This window comes from Pinus tabuliformis, chromosome 9, assembly GCF_031772625.1.
Source record: "Pinus tabuliformis cultivar Carrire ecotype Pingquan chromosome 9, CPIR1, whole genome shotgun sequence".
Taxonomy (NCBI): Eukaryota; Viridiplantae; Streptophyta; class Pinopsida; order Pinales; family Pinaceae; genus Pinus; species Pinus tabuliformis.
Window position 1 is genome coordinate 156,363,337 of NC_142307.1, and position 19,870 is coordinate 156,383,206.

General features: G+C 39.6%; 1 protein-coding gene across 2 annotated transcripts in view; it reads left to right on the forward strand.

Moving 5' to 3' along the window:
* The first annotated feature begins 1,536 nt into the window (after positions 1-1,536).
* LOC149147596 (uncharacterized) overlaps positions 1,537-19,870 on the forward strand; it is a 136,583-nt gene continuing 118,249 nt past the window's right edge. Inside the window, exons 1-9 of one of the 2 annotated variants that reach the window (XM_089438435.1) lie at positions 1,537-1,865; positions 2,422-2,506; positions 6,269-6,355; positions 6,707-6,796; positions 7,054-7,111; positions 7,240-7,313; positions 7,429-7,497; positions 7,585-7,740; positions 7,836-7,962. In XM_089438435.1, coding sequence (XP_089294561.1) covers positions 1,843-1,865; positions 2,422-2,506; positions 6,269-6,355; positions 6,707-6,796; positions 7,054-7,111; positions 7,240-7,313; positions 7,429-7,497; positions 7,585-7,740; positions 7,836-7,962 — 769 coding nt within the window. In that variant the 5' untranslated portion in view covers positions 1,537-1,842. Of the gene's footprint in view, positions 1,866-2,421; positions 2,507-6,264; positions 6,356-6,706; positions 6,797-7,053; positions 7,112-7,239; positions 7,314-7,428; positions 7,498-7,584; positions 7,741-7,835; positions 7,963-19,870 lie in introns of both variants that reach the window. The other variant, XM_089438434.1, reaches the window with a different exon arrangement.

Genomic DNA, 19,870 nt, shown 5'->3' on the forward strand with positions numbered 1-19,870 from the left:
AAGTAAGGGCAGACGAAGTTGACCAAATGGCAAGTCAATAGGTGTGAATAGGGCTTATTGGGATTTACACTTTGATTTTGATGGAGGGCATAGTGTGGTTAGAGGGAAATACAGGATGACACAAAATCCATAAACATAAAAGATACGATTTGCACCACTTGGATTGAAGGCTAGTAGCAACATTAAAGAGTATTTGCCATAAAGGGAGACAAAAACCACAATAATGGGTGAGATTTTAGGTGATTAAAGAGTTGAGTGGTGAAAGAGTGAAGACATCTAGCTAGAGTAGGATCATATATCAACATGTCCATAAATAAAGAATTGTAAGTATGCTAATAGTTTTCCTAAGTTTGAATGTAGCTTCCCACCTTCGGGCACATAAGTAGAAATGTAAAGTCCTCAACACATCAAAGGGTTGATTTCTCATTGGTCCTTTACATTATTTGTGTAAGTTAATCTCATGTTGATTTGTAGGTTACGATCTAAGTTATGAACTACGTTCCTATTGTGGTCTTGTGACTAAAGAATCATCATGTAATGATGTATTAGGTTACTTTAGAGATGAATGGAATGAGAGCCTCCTTCAAAAATTTAGTTGTATTTGTATTGTCCAATGATATCTTTTATCACTATTCATCATCCACAATGCAAGATAACAATAATATGATCTCATAGAGGTTGCCTTCTTAGGTTAGGATGATGACATTTGTCACGTCAATGCTTAATCATTGACTAGTTAATCAATTGTTTCCATTCGATGGTTAAATACATGCATAATAATTAATATAAGATCATGCATATTCATTTAGTTTAACAATCTCCTTAACTATTTTGCTAGAACCATTTCCACTATGTGATCCACTAAAGTTTTTTTCCTAACATACATCATATGTTTGTTAAAAGACTTTCTCCTTTCTCAAACATCCATGGAGAATTTTCAATATTTCCTATAAGCACATGAAAGCCATCTTGAAAGAAAGATCAGATATAGAAAGAAGTCTTTCAAATTAATCACATTGTTAAGAAAAAAACACGACTATAAAATATGTAAATAAAGTCATTAATCCCGTCTCACAATTCACCCGTATCTAAAAATAAAATGTGAAAAAACACTACCCTAATTTAGATCATACATTTATTCAAACCCACACCACTATCAATAAACCCTTTCGAAATTAATATCTTATAAGAAAATCAATAATTCCACTTCACATCCCATCCTATAAAAAATAAAATGTGAAAACACACGACCCTAAATCCCAACATTTATTTAAATCCTTAATCTTCTTTAAAAAAACACGACCCTAACCATTTACTTAAACCGTTAATCCTCTTTTAAAAAAACACGACCCTAACCTAGATCCCAACATTTATTTAAACCCTTAATCCTCCAATACTAGCATCATTTTCTTATCAATCATAAATATTTCCCAATCTACTCACCTCAACATATTACATAGATGATAATAGAGATCATCATGCATCCTTAAAAGCTGCATTTGTTAGCCATCCTTTCATGGAGTGACTTCACTGGGTAGCAATTTCCCCACAAACAATATAAATAAAAAGTCATCACAATGTGGAACCTTAAACAAAAGAATAAAGGATCGCCTTACAACAAACATACACTGATTACCGGATCCTTCCACTCTGGGCGTTCAGTTCGGACAGTCGGGAGTCTTGAAGGTCTTCTTGTCGCAAATACAGAAATACTCTTCAGTTGATTGGCTTCAAAAAATAATGCATTCTGCCCGTTAGCGAAGACAGAAGTACCGCTTTTACAATATATAGTCTTCACACAAAGAAAAACAGGCTCAACCAGTTTGAATATGGAAGGCCGTCATGCTTCCCTCGGTCGCAAAAAGGTATGGCGGGTAATTTACAACTTAGGCATTTTTTGTTTTGCCCTCTCCATGAATTTAAGGGCATTTGGATCTGTTCTGCATTTTAGGGCATTGATAGTTATGGATATTTTGAAATCGATTCATATAATTCAGGTCTACGTCCCTGAGATTTTGATTCAATATTGAAATAATCTCCGATATCTCGACCTGTCTAGAAAATAATATAACAGAATTTCTAGACCACAGACCCAGGGTCAGCAAACAGCCTTCAAACGGTTAATTAAAGGAAAAATGGCTTCACGGAATAAACTAAAGTAAGTATACATTTATTGAAATCCTTGGGAGCTAAATGACTGGAGCAGGAAAATTTGCGGGGTTCATTGAATTGCGATTGAATCATCAAGTGGCTGATGCCGCTATTATTTATTTCCAATAAAGCAAGGAATTGCAAATAACAAAAAAACCACTTATTAACCAGAAAAACTAAAAGTTTAAGGATACATCACTTTTGGTATTTATTTATTTTGTCACTTTGTTTTTCTACTGAATTGCGTATGCAATGTGCATAAAAACGCAGCTGGAAGAAATTCGGCAAAAGAAGGCAGCAGATAGATCTCAGAAAGCTTCTGCAGGAGTGGATCCTAGGAACTCGAACGTATCAGGTCTGTACCGTATTTCCTCTTAGTATTTCGCATCAAGGACGCACCTTCTTTTTCTGTCTTTGAAATGTTTATTTTAAACTCTAGAAGTTTTACAATTGGACACGATATGTAAGGCGCCACCATGTTCCATTTTCATGGAAGGTTCAATAATCACAAGGGCGAACCACTTATCGCAAGGACAAACGACTAATCACAAGAATTTTCCTTTGGCTAAGTTGTCATGGCAAGCGGGCACTCTTCCATCGTAATCGCCCAAGGCTTGAACTTGGGCCCAACCGTTTATCTGTGCCTTTAGGAGAATTGAACCTTCGTAGGTGGCTTCATGCACCGCTGTCTTCCCCATTGAACCACGATCCAATTGGTAGATCTGTACAATATTGCTTATGGTGAGCTTTTGACTATGGCATTAGGGTCTGTGATGTGCTTGTTAGTTGAATGTTTCCACACGATTCTAAATGTGGGCACTTATCTGAAGTTAGCACCTATTAACTATCAAATCAAAAGAAATAAACCTACTTTGTTTCTTTGGACTATTCTCAAGCCCGCTCGATGGTGTTTTGGTCTTTACGTCACCCCTAACTTGAACTTAGGCCTACATTGGCTCCATCTTTGGGTTGATATTGTAGACATCTCCAAACCTTTAACAATCATCTTCTCTGATGTATGCATGTGTTTATCTATCCTGCCCCCTCAATCCAAATACTACCTGCATCGACTTAACTTTGCACTGATTTTGATGTCTGAACTTGTTTCTACATTTGGCCTCTTTCAGGTTGACACTATTCTCTGAAACTCCTTGCCTCTTTTGGAAGAATATCCCTCAGATTATGTAGTCTCTTTCTCAGGCATGTGTGATGATGTTTTTTTCCTCCATGTCAGTCCTAGTCTGAACTGAAGCTTGTGTCGGCCGTTTGTCTACATCGTCGCAAGCCTAAACCAAATACTTATCTGCATCGGCTTGAAGTTTGAACATGCGTTGGTGGTTGAACCTGTATCCACATCAAGCCTTTCCTTTGCTCAATGCCTTCTTTGTGCTTGCGTCGCCTCTCTACCGATGCTAGTCCTTTCTTAGGTTCTCTTTCTTGTTGGGATCCCTCCCTAGGCCCTGTTGTTTGACGTATTTGAAAACACAATATTATGTTAAGGCTTATATTGGAATTTCTGTATTTATGACTTCTTTTGCAAATTCAAAAATTCTACCTCATATTGGATGTTTCCCAGATCTTGCCCTAATGAACTTTAGTCTGAGGGCTAATCTGAAATATTAATTTATAGCAGCAAACGACAGACCATATTTCATCTCACTTCAACCCTACACACTAGGCCCAAGAGAAAATATACTAAACATATGACAAGAAGTTTCAGGCCTCAGCCCGTAGGGCACACTTTTTCAAGCATAAATCAGATCTGAAATCACTTTAATTCCTGCTTCAAAATGTTCGTTGAATCACTCAACAATTTCAACCCTTAAATATTTTAAATCAGCCGCAATGTGAACATTAAGTGTTGGGAACTATCCAATCAAGAAGATGATGAAAATTGGAAATCAAATCAGCAGTGACAAGTACTAGACGGCTGGAAACTTAATATATATGTATAAGAATGAAGTCCATGTACATAGCGCAACTTTTTTTCTTCTTTTCGATCTAGGCCAAGCCTATGTCACGGCAAGCCCCAATGTTGGATGGAAAAATGATCTGCCCATCAATGGGATGCTATCACCAGGATTGTGCAAAGCTCAGTTGAGCTTGGACGCCCCTTGGGATAATTTAATTCCCCTCAAAGGTGGTTCCCATCCTCAACCCCTCCCCATGACATTTGAACCTCTGACCTGGTAGGGACCAAACCCCATAGGTTTAGTCCCCACCAGGTTAGAGTACATGCCACAACTTTATCACAAAGGTGGTACATTCTTTCAAGCTTATCAAAACCCTAGCTAAGGAAACCATGAAAACCCCAGCTAGGGATTAGGAAACTATTGTAAATATTGTAAATATGAACATGAGAAGATGAAGAGACATTGGAATATGAATTCCAATAGTCTGCCTCTCCTTGTATATATTAATGATTTTCCTAATAGAATTTATCATTCATGGAGTTACCAATGCTTGGCCTGACAAATGCAATCATTTGAGAGGATATCTACAAGCAATATGTAAATGTCACTTTGATAAACCCTTCGGGTGGGTTACGTCTAAAGATGGCCTTCTGTGCTGAACACTTCATAATGATGAGGGATGGACTCATTGTTTGGCCCCATTACATGCTTCACCATTGAATGCGTGCTCTTTGGATCCCCCTTGGGGAAGTTCAGACTCCAAAGTTGGCTATCATAGACTATGGATTGAGATGGACTCCCAAATTGATCAATTAGATAAGATTTGTCAGCTCTGCCATCTTTGAAAGATTGAGATGGAGAAGCACTTCACCTTTCCTTGCCCCATTTATTATAAGGTCCGTGGGAGATTCCATTGCTTGTTCAAGGGGATTTAGACTCTATCAAGTTTCTTTTGGTACTTAGACTAGAGATGTCTAGCTCTTTACATGTAGGAAACCCTCAAACTTTGTGCCCACGTTCTCCAACCTCCTCTTAGACTTGTTCTCTTTCAACGGATTACTTTCTTCTTTACGGTGCTCCATCAACGATTGGCACCAAGAGACATATTGATCACAACATTGCCTCTGATTCCAGATCAGTGCATGGGGAGCATCCCCTCTCCCTAGAGATCTTAGAGCCATTGCTAGATCAAATATCTTACCAACAAGTTGACGAGGTCACATAGACATCAACGACGAGTGAATTCTTCTAGGCAATAGTGCAATAGAGGGTCTAGATCCACCCCAACTCTTCCTTGGGGCACTATTCTATCTTTAGGTTCCTCCATTCGGCCTCAGATGTTAGGATAGATCGATCTAGTGGAACATGACCTAGTCCCTAGATCCCTTCCCTCTGTACATCTCCCTCCCATTGTGGCCGCTCGCACTTGGAGTCATGGGTCTTCCATGTTTTAGCATATTGACCTCATGTTTTCCTTCTTGTTCTTTGTACTCCTGCTTTTCCTCTACATCATTGTACTCAGCAGTCCCATTGACGTATTTTCTAGTCATTTTTGGGACATTAATATAATTATCTTATCTTATCTAGGGTTGCACTTGTATTTTAGGGCTTTTCCACTTAAAGTGGAGGTCTGGTAGTTAAGAGATCCATTGTCCCATTGTTGATTTAAAGCTAATAAAATGATTTTTGCATGGATATAAGATACCACCCAAGCCACAAGCACCTAAGGTATTTCGGTAAGCTCCATTGAAGAATTCCTAGGGTTTGGAGAAATCAATATGAGGCCCTTGTTTCTCTTGGATTGTGTTCAGTGGAACACAAATAAAACCCAAATACCATTATATGCATACCTGATATGGAAGCCGACCTGAATGAGAATGATTTCTTTATTTTGGAAAGTCATATCATTTCTAGCTAGAGATAATGTCCAGGACATTGTGCAGGGTAATGCTTTATGCTCTTTACCTTTTTATTTTCTCACCAGATCTTGAAACAGTCTAAGGTAGATTCTCCTTCCTATCAGCCATCTTTGTTGGCTAGCTTGAAATCTTCTTTCCAAACTTATTTTGAAAATGGGCAATGAACTAATAAATTATCAATGGATTCTTCATTGCTTTTGGATTCAATGTATCTATTTGGCCCCTCCCAAGATCTTATTGGATAATATGTGACTGTTACGCTTTTTTCTTTTTTCTGTTCGGCAGGGCTCCAGAAAACTAGCAGCGGGGTTGAGGAAACTGAACATTGGATCAGCAATCAATCCACTGAGGCAGGTTTTTCTGATTTACTTGGTAAATCTTGGTTAAGTTCCAATTTTATTAATTATATCCACATGTCCTAACTATATAAATTGCGTTTTTTTTTATTTGTGATCAATTTCAACCAAATTTGATATTAATGTTTTTTACTTGTGATCATTTTCAATCAAATCTGATAATTATGTTTTTTTATTTGTGATCATTTTCAACCAAATATGATATTAATAATTTTTATTTGTGATAATTTTGAACCAAATCTGAATGTTGACAATGATGTAAACAGTGAATGGTAATTATTTGTATATTTCATGCCTGTTAGAGTTGGCATTAATATTGACCTCTTTCTGCCATGCATATTGGCTATGGGTTGATTTCAATGGACAGAAAGAATTTCAAGCTTTATTAGCATATACAAGGCAATTAGAAGCTGATTTTAGAGAGCAACAACAGCAAAATAAAAGCTTTGCCTCAAAGGTATTGCCTTTCTATTCCATTTGCAGTAGTTCTATTGATTCTATGTTGAATTGTATGCACTTACACTTATTTTAAGTATGCATTGGTGCTACTTGTCTTGGTTTGATGCTGACAGCCTTAGTCAGCACATTTGACATTTTCTCCCAGAAAATTTGAAATTCATTGAATCTTGAGCACTTACCATTTGACTTTAAATTAGTTAGGTATGATGCGTTTGTTTCTCTTGCTTTGTCAAACCCATTCAATTATTATGGCAGCTGGAGACGCTAGAAACAGAGCGAGATGCATTTGAGAAACAGTTGAAGAACATGGCAAGTGACAAGTTTTAGTTTTTTAACGTTCACAAGAAAATTTACTTTGTCACATTACAAATCCTTTTGTTGTAAAAAATAAGCAATCTATGAAACAGAGGTTTAATTATTTTGTCTTGCTTTTCCAGGAAGAGATTGAGTTGCCATCATTAAAGAAAGCTCTACAGGATGCCTCTCGGGAGAAGGATGCTGCGATTATAACAAGGGTAGAAATTATACTCACCATACCAGTGTTCAACCTCACTACATTGGCTAGGCTTTTGTTATTAATATTATAATAATGTGGTGATTGCCTGTTCTGTTTATGAATTTCATAAGTAGGAGGATCTATCAGCACAGCTTCGAGCAGTAAAAAGGCGCCTGAGGGAAGTGGAGGAAGAGCAATATAAGGTCAAACCTTGCCCTTTTTTTTTGTGTTTGGGGTTCACCGATTCACTTATTTCATTTGAAGAAAAATCAATTTCGTCTTTTCAACAGGCTGAAGAAGATGCAGCTACCTTGAGAGCAGAACTAAATATGCTACAACGACAAGAAGAGCAACATCAGAGTAGTGGCATCCCATCATCTTCTGTTACCATGGAACACTTGAGAGCAATGGAACAGGAAATGGCCAAAATTAAGGTTGAATTGCAGGTAAAATACACAAAATTTTGTACAACTTAATATAAACATTGAACGTATAATGTTGAAAGTTTTTGCTTAGTTTGCCGTGTGGGCTTGCATCATAGGAAGCAATACAACAGAGGCAAGTGGAGCAACAAAAACTAGCTGCGGAGAAAGAACATACGGCTCTGCTTATGATAGAGAAGCAGCAACTTGAAGAGAAACTACTTGCGGCCACTGTGAAAATTTCAGGTAAATCAATGTCTCACACTATCTAATTTTGTTCCTTCAACATTCTATTCAGGAATGATTCTATAAAAGTATTTTGTCTGTACATGTTGCTTGTATGATGATGATGTTACCATCCCCAAAGACCTTTGGACAGATAAAATCAGATAGACTAGATATTCTTCAAAATATCATTTCTATAATTGGACATAACGGAAATATGCTAGTACGAAGCCGGGAGGTCCTGAAGAGTAATAGAGTTATGAAATCGGGTAAAGTTACATCTCATATTCTTGAGGGTAGAGCAAGTTAGGAGGAGATGCTACTCATCCTCAACTTCCTTTTTATTAAGAAGTTTGTAAATTTGCTCACTTGAGGTGTTTTTGAGTTAGTCCAATGAGCAGTGTGTAATTTGAGGGTCTATACTGTTGAGAAATCTAGGACATCATTAGTTAGGTGATTTCTCTTTGTTAGTAACTGCTTGTGAGTGCTTCTTACAACTTTAGATTATGATCTTCTTCATTATGTTATTAATGTTCTTCTTCATCAAACAACTACCAATGCATGAACATAAATAGACAAGAGACACAGAATGTAGGCTATCAGCCAGGGCCAAAACCTCTGACTCTTTGGGAGGAAAACCCACACAAATTCTTCTTATAGAAATTCCAATTGACGAATACCAAGACCAAGACCCTTGACCTATTTGCCACTCCAAGACCAAGACACGTGTTTTCTGGACAGTCAACCTTCTTCTTGACTCTTCTTCCATTTTGACCTTGTTAAAATTGGCAACTAGGACCAAACTCTATGTTGGTCATCTTATTTATGGCAGCTGATATTTTTCCTGGATTCCTCTCTCCGAGAGGTGTAGGATTGATCTAAAGATTATCCGATTCCGACATGTATTTATGGAGATATGAATTTATTTGTATTATTTGACAAATTGTCAAGGTCAGCCAGCAAGTTAATTACCCCCAGCTCAACCTCATCATTGCATTATAAATAGAGGTGATCTCAAGTCATTTTAGACACACCTCTCATGATCTCTCTCCACTCGCTTGAGTTTGGTGGCAAGAGAGGTCAAGTGGGAGACCTAGCCGCAGTCCTAGAGAAGGGGATATAGCCCTAGCCGGAGATCTAAAAGGAGCCATAGCCACAGCAAAATCTAGCCTAGCTGCAGTCAAAGGGAAGTCTCCAATATGCTGTCAAGAGGAGCTCTAACCCGCAGTTAAGGGAGGCCCTAATTCCACAGCAAGGAGAACCTAATACGCAGTTGAAGGAGAGCCCTAGCAGCTGTTAATAAAGCCTAGCTCTGGCCGCAGTCAAGGGAGACATCTAGCGCAGTCTTGAAGAAGATCTGGCCGCAGTCAAGGAGGCCTAATACGCAGCAAAAGGGAAGGCCTAATCCGCAGCAAAGGAAGGCTCCTATTCATAGCACGAGGGAGGCCCTAACTGCAGCAAGGAGGAGTATTCAGCGTAGGAGAAATAAAGCTGTTCTGAAGCCATTTCAGGAAGACCGTGAGGCTATTAAGGAGGGCCGAGTTAGGGGAGTTTAGGATCAGATCTGTTGGGGTATCGTTGGAGGGACAAGGATAAGGTTTATGCTGCCTGGAAGCTACAGGAAGACTGTGTGTTAAGCCGCAGGCCATAATTCCACAGTCAAGTATTGTGTAGGTGTGTTTGAGGGCTTATATATGCTCAGATCAATAACATAACCAAGGAGCTGTCCTGTGAGGCAATACCGCAAAGATTAAAGGCTGTTTTGATGACTGTTGGAGGACTGTTACAGCAGTGTTTGATATCCTAACTAGTCATCATGATGATAGCAGCAAAACTATTGTTGACTGTGTAGTGGATCTAAGGCTACAGGACAGCCAACCACTGTACTAACATGTTGCAACAGTAATTATGTTGAAGGCTTCTAGATTTATTATCTCCTAAAAGGGTATGCTTCAGCACTCTTAGTGATTGGTTGAAGACTGTCATGAGAATTCAGGACTGCATCTTTGATCAGTCATCATTAGCAGAATGATGGACTTCTACTGCTGTCATAAATATGAGTTTTGTATATATGTACTATCTCTCTCTCTCTGCTGAACTATTGAAGAATATAAGAAGATTTGATCAAGGGTTTCCCCACATTGGGGTTTGTCCTTGACTGGTGCCACATCTTGTGTCCTCTTGTCCCTGGCTTGTCTTCCATTGTTTATGTTTATGTTCTATTTGCATTTTACTATCATGCTAATGTGATTGCTAAACTGGACATTGATATTGGGCTAACAAGAAAGTTGAAGTAAATTGCTCTTAAGCATAGAACATACCTAAAATTAACATGGTATCAGAGGTGAGGTGAAGACAACACCGAAACAAGAGTGAAAAAGCAATCATCAAAGATAGTTGGAAAGGGCAAAAGGCTTAATGGGTTTCTCATCCCACTTCTCGGCTGAAGATAAGCTCTGTGAAAAGTCTGAATATCATGAATTGATCTGACATTGGAAGAAGAAGAAGTGCTGGATTATGTGAAGGGTAAAATCCCCGAGCCTCCATCAAATGGACCGGCTGCTACAAAGAACAAGTACACTAGGGGTGAAGTCAAAGCGAAGAAGATTATCAGAGATTCCATTGACAAGCGACTGGTGGCCTACATATCTGATCTAAACACCTCCAAGGAGATCTACAACAGATTAGTAAGCATGTTCAAGGTTAGTGATGCAAATCAAATTTTGTTCCTCAAAAATAAGTGGAAGGATATTAAGAAGGGAAAGGACGAGGATATTCAATCCTACTTTCAAGGATCACTGAGATTAAGAATGATCTTCTATTGATTGGAGAAATTATATCTGATAGGGAACTTACTATCACTACCCTTGGAGGACTCCCACCGGAGTGGTATATATTTAGAACCACTATTCTCAATAATGATCGAATTCCGGGATTTGAAGAATTGATGTCAAGATGCATTCAGGCAGAAACAAGAATGGTGGAGCAAGAAAATGCCTTCTCATAGAGGCAAGTCCACTATTTTCTCTGCTCATGCCAAAAGGAGAAATAATGTAGGGTCTAAAGGTCACTTCAATGGAAAGCCCGGATCTAAGGGTGGAAGGAAGGGGCAGGTGCTTTGTTTGCGATACGTTTGGCCACTATGCGAGGGAGTGTCCAAATAGAAGGGACACATCACATGATGATGATTGTTTAGTCAATTTAGTGTCCTAAATTGCTGTACATAAATTATCAATCCGGGTATCATAAACTAATGAAGTGTAGTGCACTGTTTGTGCTAGCTAACCCTTCTTACTTCGTTTCTTTTATGTTTTATGTTGTTTTGGGGGTTTTTGGTCTTTTAATTCCTAATGATTTACAATGTAAACTATCAAAATTAAATCTAACTTTCTTAAAGACTGCTCAAAATCTAAAAATGAAACCAGAGCTAAGAAAGAAATGAAAACAGAGCTAAGAAAGATATGGAAACAAAGTTAAGAAAGAAATGAAAACAAAATTTCTATTTTTATTTTACCATTATTTCCAAATCATGAATTAAAACTGAAAGTGAAATTTGCAATTGATGTCTAACTAATTACAGAAATAAAGCTAAATGAAATACTTGGTTACTTTGTCTCTCAATTTTGGGAGAAAGTCTCCTTGGGATGACATTTAAGTAATTCTGTACTTCATTAATCTAAGAGAAAGTAAATACAAAGATGCAGAAATAACTCATTGCATAGATGAAATGTTCAACCACTTAGTTAAGAATGAAGTATCAACTTATAGGGTTCTCCATAAATTAACACCATGAGTTAGTAGTTTAAACTAAAAATGAAATGGCAAAGACAGTAAATGACACTGATCAGTGTAATTGAGAATTTAAACTAGCAAAAACAGTGAATGAAGTAAACTATCCAATAGTGTATCCTTATCATTCTTCAATCGTACTCTCATCCTAAAACAATGTTAGTTTTTAATTGAAGAAACAAGATTACACTATTGAGTTTTATCTTCTAAACCACTTATAAGAACTAAAAAGAAATCAAGATGATGAAAACTGCTCTAAATTATAAACACTGTTAGTAAGAAAATGATTATAAACAATGTTTTAGAAAGAAAATGATGAATTTATAGTTAACAAGAAGAAGAAAAATAAAATGAAATGAAACCTTCTTCAGTGCAGGGGCCCTCTGCAATTGATTAGGCTACGCTTGCTCAATCAACTCCAAGAAAACTCCTTCAGATGTTCATAAAAACACGCGGTCTTCTCATATTAAAACAGGGACACAAAAAGCCCAAAAATTACAGAGTCTAGAACTTCGGTTTCACATTAAAACTATTACTAACTTCTTCGGTCCTTTACACATGTATTTATAAGAAAAATCATATAACTGTTTGTGGAGAAAAGCATGCTACAACCAAACACGTAGAAGATAGATATGTGGAATATCTTCCTCGGCTGCTGGAGAAATAAATCCAAGACGTGGTCGCTGTTGGATTCGTTTGTACAGGTGGTTGTTGGAGTCCGTAGGTACATGTAGTTGCTCTGGATAATGCTTCCTATCACTGTGAAATGCATTAATTAATCACGAAACAAAGTCCTGTTACCTTCGGTCTCTTTGTGTGTTGACTTGACTTATCCAATGATCGTAGTCTTATGCCATCTTCTTTGTCGACCTGGGCTGAATGAATAGGACAGGGTCCATGTCATGATGATTTTAAAGCTGCCCATGTGGCTAGTTTCTCCTTTTGACACTTGGAACCTGTTAGAGCATGGAGGTAGCTGCGGAACAGCTGGTTAGTTGCAGAATAGGCTGCGTTCCATAGCTAATATACAAAAATTTATTCAAACAACAAAACATAAAAAGCATAATATGTAAATCACTAAATGTCCTCCTCAAGACAGTATATACGAGTTATTAGTGATGAGAATGCATCTTTTTTATGGAAAAACAAAGAAAAGGAATGAGAAGAGTTGCTAGGGAAAGAATAATTTTGAGGCTCAACAATGATCACAATCATTTCAGGGGCACCTTCAATAACAATGATCGAAGGAACGACAAGTACAATGGCAAAGGAAAAAGGAATGCAGGATATTAAGGAAATGGTCGACCCTCCAAGAAAGCAAGGAACTCCAGGTATGAAGAATCAGTTGTTGTTTCTGATAAGCAAAAGGAGTATTATCTTATATCGTCCCTCTCCACTAGCTCTCCTTTAGACTCTTTGGGAAATTGGCTTATTGATAGTGGTGCTTCAAGGCACTTCACCGGATACAAGAAAGCGCTCTCTAATCTGATAGAGAAGGAAACAAACTTGAAGATTATTCTTGGAGATGATGCCACCTATCCCGTAAAGGGTGTAGGGAATGTTACTCTTCAATTGGATCAGGGTAACTCGATTCATTTACAAGTTTTTTATGTACCTGATCTCAAGAAGAACTTGGTGTCCATTTCAGCAATGGAAGACAAACGTTACAAGGTGGCATTCATCGATGGAAAGGTATGTGTTTGGAAAATAAATTTTAAAGATGCTTTTACTCTTGGGTTTAGGGTTGGCACTTTGTATCAAGTTGCAGGATGTCCATTAGGGGCCATGTCTTGTGACCCATCTCTGCAATCTGAACTATAGCACTGGAGGTTTACCCATCTTCATCACAAAGCTCTTCCCGATGGGAGACAAATGGTGACAGGGATACTTGAATTCAAAGAAGAGCATGAAAGTATATGTCCGAGATGTACCAATGGAAAACTTACAAGGGGACCATTCCCCTCAAGTAATATCAAGACCAAAAATGTGGAACAACCCAAGGGGCATGAGGTTCATGATCAAGAATCTCATATTCGCTGGATGAAGAAAGCTCTCTATGGTTTGAAGCAAGCACCCCGGGCTTGGTATGAGAGGATCAATAACTATCTGATGAAGCTGGGATTCACTAGGAGTGAAGCTGACCCAAACCTTTACTTTAAGGTTGAAGATGATAAACCTCTCATACTGGTACTTTATGTGGACGACCTCCTTCTGACAGGTGCAAACCCACTCATTTACAAACGTAAGAGGGAGTTGGATTCCGAATTTGGAATGGTGAACTGCAAGCCTGTGACTACCCCGATGGAGCTTAACTTTAAGAATTTATGCGGTAGCGCTGCTAGACCTGAATTGGGAAATGCCTTTGAGTTTCGTCAACTCATAGTAGCATTGATGTTCTTGGTGAACTCCCGTCCGGATATATGTTTTGTAGTTAGCATGTTGAGCCAATATATGGTTGAGCCTCATCACTCACATTGGATTGGTGCCAAGAATCTTCTGAGATATCTTCGGGGCACAATCACTCATGGACTGAGATACACTGCTAGAGATGTGAGGCTGCATGGTTATTCTGATGCTGATTGGGTAGGCAGTGTGGTGGATCGCAGGAGCACTTCTAAGTGCTGTTTCTCTTTGGGTTTTGCTTCGATATCCTGGATGAGCTGGAAGCAAAAGTCGGTTGCTTTGAGCATCGCTGAGGCCGGATTCATAGCTGCGAGTATGGCCTCTTGTGAAGCTATCTGGTTGAGGAAGCTCTTCAGTGAGCTGTTTGGACACATGCTGGACACCACCGTAATCCTCTGCGACAACCATAGTGGGATCCAATTATCAAAGAATCCCGCATTTTATGATCGCTCCAAGCTTATAGACATTAGATACCACTTTATCCGGGATATGGTACTACGAGGAGCAATAAGGCTCCATCACATTGGGACTGATGTAGGTTGCCGATATTCTGACGAAGCCCCCGAGAAAGGTCAAATTCTTGACTTTTCGAGAACGACTAGAGTCGAGGAGAGACCCTCTCCTGAGGGTCCTGTATGATATGGATATTGATCTCTGGGAGCTCTGGGGGGCTTGGGGTACTTCTTGGAGTGATGAGCAACCATAGGGTGAGTGGTTCAACCTTCCCTTAGTGGTCTGCCATGTAAGCAGGATGAGTGGTTCATCTTTCTCCTGCTGAGACACAATCATAGGGTGAGTGGTCCAACCTTCCCCTAGTGATTTGTTGTGTACAAGGTGAGTGGTTAAACCTTCCCTTGGGATACCCCATGGCGACATGTAGGTAGAATGAGTGGTTCATCCTTCTCCTGTTGAGACATTGTACCCATGCAGTCTGGGACTCATGGGAAGTACTTCTTATCTGGCCAATGAGTAGGGAAATGAGGATAGGGACCATATTACTACTGATGGACGCATCGTGTATTACTGTACTCCCTATGCTAGAATGATATTGATCTGGGATCAATGGAACTGACTTCGGGTCAGTAAGAGTGGCATGAGACACTCTCTATTTGGAACTGATTTCGGATCAGTATGAGACACTCTTTATATGGGACTGACTTCGGGTCAGTAAAGAATGGTATGATACATTCTCGATCACTTCTTCTTCTTCATAGTTTAGCAGAGCAGAGCAGTGCAGGGCACTGCATTGATGGCAGAGATAGTACAAACTGGCAAATGGATTAGCAGATGGAGTTCTCCCTAGTTGAGAGGGAGTGTTAAAATTTGCAACTAGGGCCAAACTCCATGTGGGTCATCTTATTTATGGCAGCTGATATTTTTCCTGGATTCCTCTCTCCGAGAGGTGTAGGATTGATCTAAAGATCATCCGATTCCGACATGTATTTATGGAGATATGAATTTATTTGTATTATTTGACAAATTGTCAAGGTCGGCCAGCAAGCAAATTACCCCCAACTCAACCTCAATGTTGCATTATAAATAGAGGTGATCTCAAGTCATTTTAGACACATCTCTCATGATCTCTCTCCACTCGTTTGGGTTTGGTGGCAAGAGAGGTCAAGTGGGAGACCTAGCCGCAGTCCTAGAGAAGGAGATCTAGCCCTAGCCGCAGATCTAAAAGGAGCCATAGCCATAACAAAATCTAGCCCTAGCCGCAGTCAAAGGGAAGGCTCCAATACGCTATCAAGAGGAGCTCTAACCCGCAGTTAAGGGAGGCCCTACTTCCTTAACAAGGAGACCCTAATACGCAGTTGAAGGAGAGCCCTAGCAGCTGTTAATAAAGCCTAGCTCTGGCTGCAGTCAAGGGAGACATCTAGCCACAGTCTTGAAGAAGATTTGGCCGTAGTTAAGGAGGCCTAATACGCAGCAAAAGGGAAGGCCTAATCTGCAACAAAGGAAGGCTCCTATTCATAGCACGAGGGAGGCCCTAACTACTGCAAGAGTATGCCCTAGCTGCAACAAGGAGTATTCAACGTGGGAGAAATAAGGTTGTTTTGAAGCCATTTCAGGAAGACCGTGAGGCTGTTTAGGAGGGCCGAGTTAGGGGAGTTTGGGATCACATCTGTTGGGGTATCGTTGGAGGGACAAGGATAAGGTTTATGCTACCTGGGGGGTACAAGAAGACTGTTTGTTAGGTCGCAGGCCATAACACCACAGTCAAGTATTGTGTAGGTGTGTTTGAGTGCTTATATATGCCCAGATCAACAACATAACCAAGGATTTGTCCTGTGAGGCAATACCGTAGAGATTAAAGGCTATTTTGATTACTGTTGGAGGACTATTACAACAGTGTTTGATACCATAACCAATTATCATGATGATAGTAACAAAACTATTGTTGACTGTGTAGTGGATCTAAGGCTACAGGACAACTAACCACTGTACTAACATGTTGCAGCAGTAATTATGTTGAAGGCTTCTAGATTGATGATCTCCTAAAAGGGTATGCTTCAACACTGTTAGTGATTGGTTGAAGGCTGTCATGAGAATAGTTCCTGAACTGTTCACTCTAGCTGTCCACCCGAAGTCATGGAGATGTTCGAACTTCTGCCTGTCACCTTATCGGAACTACAGAGAGATGTCCGAATATTTCTCTGTGGAAATGCGAATACCCTTCATGCCTATATATAGTGGTCTTTCTATATATATAAGCCAACATGTCTTCAATGAAGGGATGTGTCTTAATAGGTGAGCCGACATGTGCTATTTAATTCATCAGGAGGCCGGCTTGAATAAGAGAACCACGTGCTTGTCGTTGGAGGGCTTCTAGACACTGTTATAGACTCATATACATTGTTATTTCCCCAAGAAGGGTTATTCATACATGACCTTGACTCTGACTTTAATGATAAATCCTAAGGCTCTCAATGGGAGCTATCTAAATAAAAAATCTTGCTCATGAAACCCATGAAGCAAGCGTCACAAAATTAATTTTATTTTCTTCTTTTCATCATTTACAAAAATCACAATTACATGTCATTTTGAAGACCGAACCTAGTTACATGTTTCAACATATACTGAACGGGTTTACCCTTTTCGAGGGTTGAAAATGTAATCATCTTATGTAAAAAATATTTTAGTGCATGGTCCCTCATACAGTATATTTTAGCGTAGTACATATGTAGCATTCACAGTAGTAGTGTCAAAGGCAACAATACAATTGCAGCAACAACGCAATGGTTGGTGAACATTAGACATCAGCAGCGCAAAGACAATGCTTCAAAGTCAGAGCAGTATGCAGAGAGGTAGTGTATTGCTAGAGCACATTCCTCGCTAAGAGGGAGTGTTGATTTGGGGTAGCATCAGATGTACTCTAAGCCTCAAATTTTGCAAGGAGGCTTGGGCACAAGTATTCCAAAGAACCCAGAAAGCGTTTTGGGAAATTCCACCCAGAAGTGATTTTATTAAAATAATTAATATTTTTAATGGGGTTTCTAAGTCTAAACTTAGGAAAATTAAAATATTAATGGGTATTAATCTAATCAAGGGTGAAGCTTCTAGAAAAAGCCATGGATCAAGTCAAATTGATTTGAGCCTTTGATTATGTTTTAATCTAGGCCGTTGATTGCTCAACATGAAGATATAAGAAGGGACTTGAGGGTCATTTGGAAAACACACCACGGAGATACTTAGTTGCCCAAGAGAAATCGATTTTCTCACTAGTCGAAGTTCGGCAAGAGAAAATTGATTCAAAGGGAGAGTTGTAGTGGAGGAGAGATAGAGAGGGTTCAACATCAGTCAGGGAGACAGGGACGAAGACACAGAGCAACAAAAGGAACAACGCTAGGAAGATTGACACTAGGAGAGGCAGCGCTGGCCTGCATGACGCAGGCATTGCGCAGGCCAGTCCAGAGGCTAGAGAAATTGACGCTGAGCAAGCTAGGGAGACACAGAGGGTCAAGGAACCTCTCTCTTGGGTCAGACACTTGTTCATGAACGTTTGTAAATATTTCTCAGTTCTATATTGCTGGGTGAAATTTTGTACATGTTGATTTTTGCTGAAGAATAATAAAACCCTCATCCACTGCATCGGTTTTCCCGCGTTGGGTTTTTCCGGGGACAATTGTCCAAAAACAAATGTGTTATGGTGTTTGTATGTGTCGACATTTTTTCTTACATTTAATTTCTGCAATGTTTTAATTGTGAAGACTGGAGTAGAATATGATTCGATAATTACCATAAGAATACAATAGATAACTTATCTTCGAAATAATAAGTAGAAGAAGTCATATTAATCATTGCAGTAGGATTTCTATTTTAGAATTTTTCACACTCAAAACTACTCTCCTGCCATCTACGAGATTGTTGAAGTCCATTTCCATGTTCCGCTGGTTTGTGGTGTACTTCCTGATGTAGTGAAGCCACTGACAAACCAAGACCACATTAGTGTTTGGAGATGTATCTATTATAGTCCATTTGATGTTTTTCGCCGTTTCGGGAATGACAGTTGTAAATTCATCGAACTCCTGAGTAGGAATCCCTCTCCGCTCCATCCCTTCATCTATAAAATTGTGGGAAGCCCCACTATCAATCAATACTGTCACCTTGTGCTCTGCTATAACCCCTCTGACTTTGAAGGTGTGATATCTAGGAAATCTTAACATAGAGGCAATAATAGGAGCTTTTCCCTCTGCATGTGAAGACTTGCCCCCAGCTGCATGGTGCATCTGTCCCTGTACTGGCTCCTCATCCCCATCATCACTACCACTCTCCAAGTATACCTCAATATAATGAGCCTTTCTCACTTTGTCCTTGCCAATACACTTGTGCCCTGGTGCCCATTGCTTTTGATAGCTGAAGCAAAGTTTCTTCTTCCTTAGCTCTTTCTGGGTCTCCTCATCCATCTTGGGTTTCTTGGTACACTCCTTCTGAAAGGGCTTGACTTCTTTACCCTTTTGAGGGAAAGAAGGTTTAGGAGTGAATTTATTCTTGGAAGTGACATCCTGTAAGCTGCTGGTTTTGTTGATTGTCACACGAAGAGTGGTGGGTTCAAAACCCTTGACCCATCCACGTAGAGGTTCTGCCAAACCCTCTACAAAAAGCATCACCAACCTGGCCTTTGAGATGTCCGTGACCATGACCGCCAGCCTTTGACACTCTGCAGTATAAGCCTTCGGACTACCTGTCTGCTTGAGCTGTGCCAACTCTCTAAAGTGAAGCTCTGAATCCTTTGTGTCAAACCACTCAGTAAGTCTCCGAGTAAACTCTGTGTATGAGGTGTTGTTGTTATGGCTCATAGTCACTGACCCATGGTACCACCACTCATGGGCCTCACCATCCAAGTGCAAGGTGGCCAGTTTGATAGCCTCCTCCTCCGTCATCTGATGCAACTGAAAATAAGTGTCCAATTTCTGTACTCTTGACTGAGCTGAACATTCGGAAGTCCCATCAAAACAAGGGATGGTCACCTTCCCCAATGTTTTCTGTAGCTCTTGATTTTGCCTTGGGAACCTCTGAGATGGTTTAGGCCTGCTCTTCAATTGAAGGGGGAAAAAACCAGTAAAATTCATAGTAGCACGAAAATTCGGTCCCAATGCTTGGTAATGCTCCATATAATCTGCTTAAGGGATTCGAAAATCAACCTGCTCTTTGAAGTCCTCTGTTGTCTCTTGTACAAACTGGGGCATATTGGGTCTGTGCATTTTACTAGCAGCATGTGAATGGCTTTGCAAATGGG